This window comes from Anolis sagrei, chromosome 6 (genome assembly GCF_037176765.1).
Source record: "Anolis sagrei isolate rAnoSag1 chromosome 6, rAnoSag1.mat, whole genome shotgun sequence".
Classification (NCBI taxonomy): domain Eukaryota; kingdom Metazoa; phylum Chordata; class Lepidosauria; order Squamata; family Dactyloidae; genus Anolis; species Anolis sagrei.
This window is the reverse complement of record NC_090026.1, coordinates 15084865-15093423: the sequence shown is the minus strand read 5'-3', so window position 1 is coordinate 15093423 and position 8559 is coordinate 15084865. Positions and strand designations below refer to the sequence as shown.

General features: G+C 43.2%; 1 protein-coding gene across 1 annotated transcript; it reads left to right on the top strand.

The window, feature by feature from the left end:
- Positions 1-200: 200 nt before the first annotated feature.
- Positions 201-8346, top strand: LOC137097338 (apoptosis-associated speck-like protein containing a CARD). The gene is made up of 3 exons (XM_067469807.1): positions 201-601; positions 5852-5911; positions 7746-8346. Exons 1-3 carry the CDS (start codon positions 325-327, stop codon positions 8000-8002), a joined length of 594 nt encoding a protein of 197 aa, XP_067325908.1. The 5' UTR covers positions 201-324; the 3' UTR covers positions 8003-8346.
- The last annotated feature ends 213 nt before the right edge of the window (positions 8347-8559 follow it).

Here is an 8559-nt window from a genome sequence, read left to right as displayed (position 1 = left end):
ATTACTTTTCATTCCACCCTCGTCCCTTCTTTCTACAGATGCGCCACTTCGGGTTGTGGAAAAGGGCATTTCCCCGAAAGCACCGCGGAGAGAAGGACAGGGGAGAACCCACAACTTCTTTCCCTTCGAAAAGGAAGCGTGGGGCTGATCCCGAAACACGCGTGGGCCGGTCTTGCCTCCTCTGCGCCAATGGCCTCGCGAGGTGGAGGAAGCGCCTTCTTTCTCTTTCTCTTTCGCCCTGGCTGTCCCTGGGGCACCCTCGAGGGGGGAAACGAGCCTGCCTTCCTCTGAGACCGAACTGGGGACCAGGGGAGAGGGGAGAGGATGTCCAAGTCCGCCCACGACCGCCTGCTGGACGCCTTGGATGACTTGGGGGAGGCGGATCTGAAGCGGTTCAAGAGGAAACTCAACGAATTCCCGGTGAAGAAAGGCTACGAGAACATCCCCAAAGGGCGCCTGGAGAAGGCGGACACCCTGGACCTGGCCGAGCTCCTGCTCAGCTTCTACGCCGAGGAGTACGCCGAGAAGGTGGCCATCGGGGTGCTGGAGGAGATCAACTGCAAGCGCCAGGCCGAGAAGCTCGCCTCTCTAGCCGGGACCAGTAAGGAAGAGAAGGGGGAGCCGGGGGGGTGGCTTTTGATTCCCCAAACCTGGCTCGCCCAGCTCTTTAGGGCTTCAGCTCCAGAAGGTCTGGCTGGGGTTCAAGTTGGCCAGAGAGAAGAAGTCCTGAACATCTGGAGGATCCACCTTTGGGAACCATTGGGTGATGGGAAACCCCCTAAAGTGGGACTGAAGGACCTTCAATGGTTCAAGCGCCTGTTACAGATGGGAAGGGGATGTGTTGTTATTTCTCCCCTTTTCCTTCTGACAAAAGTGGGGAGTGGACGTTCAATCTAAAGCTTCCTCCCTCCCTCCCTACTTTTCCTTCCCTTCCCAGTCTCCTTCCTCCCTTTTTCCCTTCCTTTCTTTCCTACTCTTCACTTCTCCTTCTTCTTCCTTCTTTTCCCATCCTTCTCCTTCCCTTCTTCTCTATCCTTCCCTTCCTCCCTTATTTTCTTTTCTCCTTCCTTCCTTCCTTTCCCATCCTTCTCCTTCCTTTTTTCTGTATCCTTCCCTTCCTTCACTTTCTTTTCTTCCCCTTTGCCTTTCTTCCTTTCACATCCTTCCCCTTCCATTCTTCTCTATCCTTCCCTTCCTTCACTTTCTTTTCTTCCCCTTCTCCTTTCTTCCTTTCCCATCCTTCTCCTTCCTTTCTTCTCTATTCTTCCTTCACTTTCTTTTCTTCCCCTTCTCCTTTCTTCCTTTCCCATCCTTCTCCTTCCTTTCTTCTCTATCCTTCCCTTCCTTCACTTTCTTTTCTTTCCCTTCTCCTTTCTTCCTTTCCCATCCTTCACTTTCCTTTCATACCTACCCTTCCCTTGCTTCACCTTCTTTTCTTCCCCTTCTTTTCTTTTCTCCTTCCTTCCTTTCCCATCCTTCCCCTTCCTTTCTTCCCTATCCTCCCCCTTCCTCCCCTTCTCCTTTCTTCCTTTGCTATCCTTCCACTTCCTTTCTTCCCTACACATCCCTTCCCTCCTCTTCTTTTCTTTTCTCCTTCCCCATCCTTCCCCTTCCTTTATCTTCTACCCTTCCCTTCCTTCCCCTTCTTCTCCTTCCTTCCTTTCTCATCCTTCCCCTTCCTTTCTTTCCTACCCTTCCCTTACCACCTTGCAGTTTCTCAAGTTGCTCCTGAAATGGGAAAAAATTGCACAAATCAATTAGAACAGAAAAAAAAGATCTCAGCCATCCCTGAGAGTCAACTTACAGGGCGGCATTTGGGTTTGTCAAGTACTTTTCTTTGTCAGAAACACACTCTTGAACTTTAATAATGAAACATGAAACAAAGAAGAAATAAGAAAGATTGAAAGTTGCTTTTTTACTTCATTTCCACTTGAGCCTTCTTTTCCCCCACCTTCCTGTAAATGCTTCCCTTTGCTTTCAATTTCACGTCATCATTTCCTTTCCAAAGCAGACTTCCGTCCAGGGCCTGTCTTTTTTTAAACCTATATCTTCCTTGAAATCCATGCCCTCCATAAAGAATTTGAGAGCATTTTTACCCCTACACATCTTTCGGTATATATTTCAGATTTCAATATTAATGTCAAAAATACGTAGTATTTCCTTCCATTTAGAAATAAGTAGGGATACTTTGCCCCCAGTCAGTAAAACAAGGGATTTCTGACCTACAGCCATGCAACAAAAGCTGTGAAGGGGGAGATGGCTAAAAGTCCTTTCTCTGGCCCAGATTACACATTTCGTGTCCACTTGGATTTTACAATGGGATTACTACTGCAGTTTGATTTTAATTATCCAATTATCAATCAATCAAAACTTTATGATGGTCCAAAGATCCAGTTCGCTCCGCGGTAAAAGGTGCACAACTGCAAACAGATTAGAAACTGATAAGACCAAGATGCATATGAACAAGGGTAAGAACACTGCAAATACGTACAAAACAAGTTTCAGCCTGAATCTAAAACAGGAAGTTGTTTTACCCTGGCTTCCTCAGAGAGGAACTTGGGGAAAATTGTCAAGGCTCTTCTGGACTCTTGGACCTGTTCTTAAACACACTTCTGGAATGAGCTTCATGTATTCCAAGTAGATTGGAATGTACTTAGTCCTAATCTTTGTTTAAACCACCTCATTGGATGTGTTGCAATAGCAGATTCCCAGATTAGTTTCGTGTTTACACCTTACTTTATTCTTCTGGTTATTTAATATTTAAAGTTAATTTCACTTAAGTAACATATGTCTTTACTGTACTAATGTAGCACAAATGTAGCTTTTAAGCAGAGGCTGGATGGCCATCTGTCAGGGGTGCTTTGAATACAATATTCCTGCTTCTTGGCAGGGGGTTGGACTGGATGGCCCATGAGGTCTCTTCCAACTCTGTGATTCTATGAAATCCCATGTAAAATCATACTACTTATTTTTGACATTAAGATTGAAATCTAAACTATATATAGAAAGTCTTTACTAAAAACTTTAATATATATATATATGTAGTAAAAATATAGAAATATAATAATAATCATAATAATCATAGAATCATAGAATCAAAGAGTTGGAAGAGACCTCATGGGCCATCCAGTCCAACCCCCTGCCAAGAAGCAGGAATATTGCATTCAAATCACCCCTGACAGATGGCCATCCAGCCCCTGTTTAAAAGCTTCCAAAGAAGGAGCCTCCACCACACTCCGAGGCAGAGAGTTTCACTGCTGAACGGCTCTCACAGTCAGGAAGTTCTTCCTAATGTTCAGATGGAATCTCCTCTCTTGTAGTTTGAAGCCATTGTTCCATTGCGTCCTAGTCTCCAAGGAAGCAGAAAACAAGCTTGCTCCCTCCTCCCTGTGACTTCCTCTCACATATTTATACATGGCTATCATATCTCCTCTCAGCCTTCTCTTCTTCAGGCTAAACATGCCCAGCTCCTTAAGCCGCTCCTCATAGGGCTTCTTCTCCAGACCCTTGATCATTTAATAATAATAATAAACTTTATTTCTACCCCGTCACCGTCTCCCCGATGGGGACTCGGAGCGGGGCCAAGCCCGGACAAATAATACAACAATAAAATCAAAGCATATACATCAGACAACAACAACATTATCAAAATGATATTAAAATAATAATAAAATAATAGTAGTAATAATAAATGAAATAAAATAAAAATTTCAATAGACACAATCACGATAGAGATGACAATGGGCTGGCCACACATATATATAGAAAGTCTTTATTAAAAACTTTACTAAAACTTCTACTAAAAATTTAAAATAGAATTGGGCAGATCTACCGGGCAAGTTTCTCAGTAGTGGGTTAATAATATGTAGCCGAGCCTGCTTATAAAAACTGCAGGACAATAAGATGCGATACCATATATATACTCAACATACATTCAATAAGAACTAGCAGAATGAAAGGAGTTACAGATGTGACAAAAATTAATTGTCCAAGTAGCTTCTGCAAGACTCCAGAATTTACAAAATTCGCCATATCTGTAGTCAGGAATGCAATAAATAGGAAACCATCTCCTTTCTGTAAATCCTTACTTTTGTTTTCTGCTGTCTTTGCCTTCCTTCTCAGCTTCTCTAGCTTTCAGATTTGACATTGTGTGTTCCTCATCTACAGGAGGAAGCCTTCTATGTTTTGGGTAGAAATCTATATATATAAATTTGTTAGGGGCATCCAACGAGGAAACAAAACTCAAAAACCCCCCAACGAAACTTAACCAAAATTCCCATGCCCATAACACAACCCACAAGGTACAAACATATCTACTCAAAATGAAAAACAACACAACAACACACTCACAAAACGGCAAAACAACAAAACTCAAAAAAACCCCAACGAAACTTAACCAAAATCCCCGTGCCCATAACACAACCCACAAGGTACAAACATATCTACTCAAAATGAAAAACAACACAACAACACACTCACAAAACGGCAAAACAACAAAACTCAAAAATCCCCCAATGAAACTTAACTAAAATCCCCGTGCCCATAACACAACCCACAAGGTACAAACATATCTACTCAAAATGAAAAATAACACAACAACACACTCACAAAACGGCAAAACAACAAAACTCAAAAATCCCCCAACGAAACTTAACCAAAATCCCCGTGCCCATAACACAACCTACAAGGTATAAACATATCTACTCAAAATGAAAAACAACACAACAACACACTCACAAAACCGCAAAACAACAAAACTCAAAAATCCCCCAACGAAACTTAATTAAAATCCCCGTGCCCATAACACAACCCACAAGGTACAAACATATCTACTCAAAATGAAAAACAACACAACAACACACTCACAAAATGGCAAAACAACTGAGCATGCGCATTGGCGCCCAGCCGCAAGTTCACTGGCACGCTCCATCACTCCCCCCGCTGCCGCACACACACACGCAACCCCACGCTCCATCACTCCCCTGCCCCAATCTTACCTCCTTTTACTTCACGCCACCTCCAAATCCCACCCCGCCCCTTCCCGCCCTGTCAAAATCTAGGAAAGACAGGAAGGAAGGAAAGAAGGAAGAAAGAGAAAGGGAGGTAAAGAAAAAGGGGGAAGGAAGGAAAGTTAGAGAAAGAAGGAAGAAGAAAAGGAAAGAAAAGGAAAGATGGAAGGAAAGAAAAGAGAGACAGCAGAAGAGAAAGAAAAAGGGGGAAGGAAGGAAAGAGATAGAGAAAGAAGAGGAGAAGGAAAGATGGGAAGGAAGGAAGGAAGGAAGGAAGGGAGGGAGGGAGGGAGGGAGGGAGGGAAAGAAGGAGAGAAAGAGGGAAGATTGGCCACAGCAACACGTGGCGGGTAAAGGTTGTTATTTCTATTATTATTATTATGCTATTGTTCCTCTGAGACCCTTTTAGGGGGAATGGGAGAGGTGTCAGGTCCCAGAGGCAATGCATTGCATTATTGTTATTGTTATGATGGTGGTGAAATAAAAGGAAATAAAAAGAGAAAGAAGGAAGCAAACAGGGAGGGAAGAAAGGCAAAGGAAGAAAGGGGGAGGGAATGAAGGAAAGACAGAAGGATGAAACCAAGTAGTGAAAGAAGGAAAGAAAGAAAGAGGTAGAGAAGGAAGAAAGGAGAGAAAGGGGGAGGAAAAGGGGGAAGGAATAGGTAGGTACCTCTCTTTCATAATAGTCCAGATATCTACCTCAACTTTGATAAGTTTTACTATAGGCCACAGCAACGCGTGGCAGGGCACAGCTAGTTTGATATATTTGTTTTATTCCTTGATATTGCAATCTTTTCTTGTTTCAGTGTATACAAACTATATTTTTTGGATTAAAATTCTAGGTGGTCGCAGTCATCCTCAGGCCCCTGTACAATCTGTCAGTTCCACCTCAGGAAGAAATGGTAAGTTCCTTCCCATCTGCTCAGATATCGGTATCTCAATTCTGTTGCTCTCTGACCTTGCGAACTCAATGGAGCTCTGAAACAGGGCTTTTCCTCTCATTTCATAGCAGAACTGCAACTACGTGTTGTTTGGCATCCTGTCATCCATCCACTAGATAACTATGGGGTCTACATGTGTTCTCCCCTTCCATGCGTGTGCAAGGATGTATAATGTACCTCTGTTCACTGTATCTATATGTGCCTCCAAGTCATCTATTGACTTATTGAATCATTGAGTTGGAAGACACTTTGTGAACCATCCAGTCCAACCTCCTGGCAAGAAGCAGGAAAATCACATTCAAAGCACCCCCTGACAGATGGCCATCCAGCCTCTGTTTAAAAGCCTCCAAAGAAGGAGCCCCCACCACACTCCGAGGTAGAGAGTTCCACTGCTGAACAGCTATCACAACCAGGAAGTTCTTCCTCATGTTCAGGTGGAATCTCCTTTCCTGTAGTTTGAAGCCATTGTTCCACGTCCTGGTCTCCAGGGCAGCAGAAAACTAGCCTCCTCCCTCCTCCCTATGACTTCCCTTCACATATTTATACATGGCCATTATGTCTCCTCTCAACCTTCTCTTCTGCAGGCTAAACATGCCCAGCTCTTTAAACCACTCCTCATAGGGCTTATTCTCTAGACCCTTGATCATTTTTGTTGCCCTCCTCTGGACACATTCCAGCTTAGAAACTATCTCCCTTCAATTGCGGTGCCCAGAATTAGATACAGTGTGATTCTAGGTGTGGTCTGACCAGGGCAGAATAGAGGAGTATTATGTACTCTGTATCTTTGCATTTCATGTTTTCTGCCTAAGTGGAGTATCTTGCATTTGTCCCTGTTGAACTTCATTTTTGTTAGTTTTGGCCAATCATCTCTCTAATCTGTTAAGATTGTTTTGAATTCTGCTCCTGTCTTCTGTAGTATTGGCTATCCCTCCCAATTGATGTCATCTGCAAACTTGACGATCATGCCGCCTAACCCTTCATCTAAGTCATTAATAAATGACTTCTGACAACCACGTGCATTTCATAGGGTTTTCTTAGGCAAGGAATACTCACAAGTGATTTGGCCTCTTCCTTCCTCTGAAAATATAGTTCTCCTTGTCATGAGAGATAGACTCTCCTTTGGAGGACTTTAAATAGAGGTTGAATGGGTATCTTTCAGGAATGCTGCCGTTGTGCAACCTGGCATGGCAGAGGGTTGGACTAAATGGTCCTTGGGGTCCCTTCCAGATTAATATGTCACCAACAACATTCCCACTGCTGTCCCTCCCCTCCACAGTTTCCGATACCTGGAATCCTCTTGCTCCAAATCCTTTAATATCTTGCTACAAATCCTTTAATATAAAAACTCTATTCTGCTTTGTCTCTCATAATTCCTCCCAAAATGAACCTGGAGAAGTGGTAAGAGCAACATGCTAGAAATCCCTTGCCACTCTTCATTTTGTGTGTGTGTCAGGAGTGACTTGCGAAACTACAAGTTGCTTCTGGTGTGAAAGAATTGGCCATCTGCAAGGGCGTTGCCCAGATGTTTTACCATTCATTGGGAGGCTTCTCTCATGTCCCCACATGAGAAGCTGGAGCTGACAGAGGAAGCTCACCCCACTCCCCGGATTCAAACCACCAACCTTTCGGTCAGCATTTTTACCAGCACAAGGGTTTAATCCATTGCACCACTGGGGGCTCCTGCCATTCTTCATGAAACCATGCTTTTCAAGGAATGGGGTGGAAGAGAAAATGAGTGAGAAAGCTATCTTAAGAGTGCAGCGTGAATCTCTAAACTCTCACTCTTTCTTGGCAGGGGATCATTTTATCGACCACTACAGGGAAGAGCTCATCCAGAGGGCTGCCTCCGTTGAGCAAGTGCTGGATCGTTTGTATGGTACAGTCCTAACCGACGAGCAATACCAAAACATCTGCGCGAAGGAAACTAACCCAAAGAAAATGAGAGAGCTTTACAGGATCATGCCAAGCTGGAACCGCTCCTGCAAGGATAAGCTGTATGAGGCACTGAAGGCCACAAACCCCTACCTTATCGAGGATCTTGAAGGGAAATGAGACCACAAAGAATAAAATAGAGTTATTACACTGCTCAGTGACAGAGGATGGTCACCTTCCAATGCAATGTAATACCAAGAGACAAAGCCATAGGAAGTCTTCATGACATGGACTTTACTAGGAAAAGATCAAGTGGACTTGTCACAAAAAGTTACAGTGAGCAACATGCAATGACTGCTTTTATGATGGGTTTTTTAACAGGGCGAAGGGTGGGGTGGGAGAAAATACCATTTTTAATGTGCATTCTAACATTCCACTTGTTCTTATGAGACAGGGACTAAATTGTTATAAGACAGGGACTAAACTGAAAGTCACACAAGGTCCAATAAATTTCTCGTTTCCCATTTGTGTACATTTGTTTGTGTACCTCACTAATCTCTTTGATATTTAGAAACTATAACCTTATTTTGGGGTGGACTCTTTTTTTTTGTCATAATTTTCTCAAGCATCTGGTGAGGGAATGTGGGTTACAGCATTATTAATAATAATAATCTATATAAATAAAAAGGTAATGTTCGTTTGTGGAATTAACATAACTCAAAAAGCACTGGACAAAT

Excerpts from the sequence above, each read along its gene's own strand:
- LOC137097338 (XM_067469807.1), top strand. The coding sequence starts at position 325 with ATGTCCAAGTCCGCCCACGACCGCCTGCTGGACGCCTTGGATGACTTG. Across the intron at positions 602-5,851 it reads CGCCTCTCTAGCCGGGACCA|GTGGTCGCAGTCATCCTCAG; the intron begins GTAAGGAAGAGA and ends TTAAAATTCTAG. Across the intron at positions 5,912-7,745 it reads TTCCACCTCAGGAAGAAATG|GGGATCATTTTATCGACCAC; the intron begins GTAAGTTCCTTC and ends CTTTCTTGGCAG.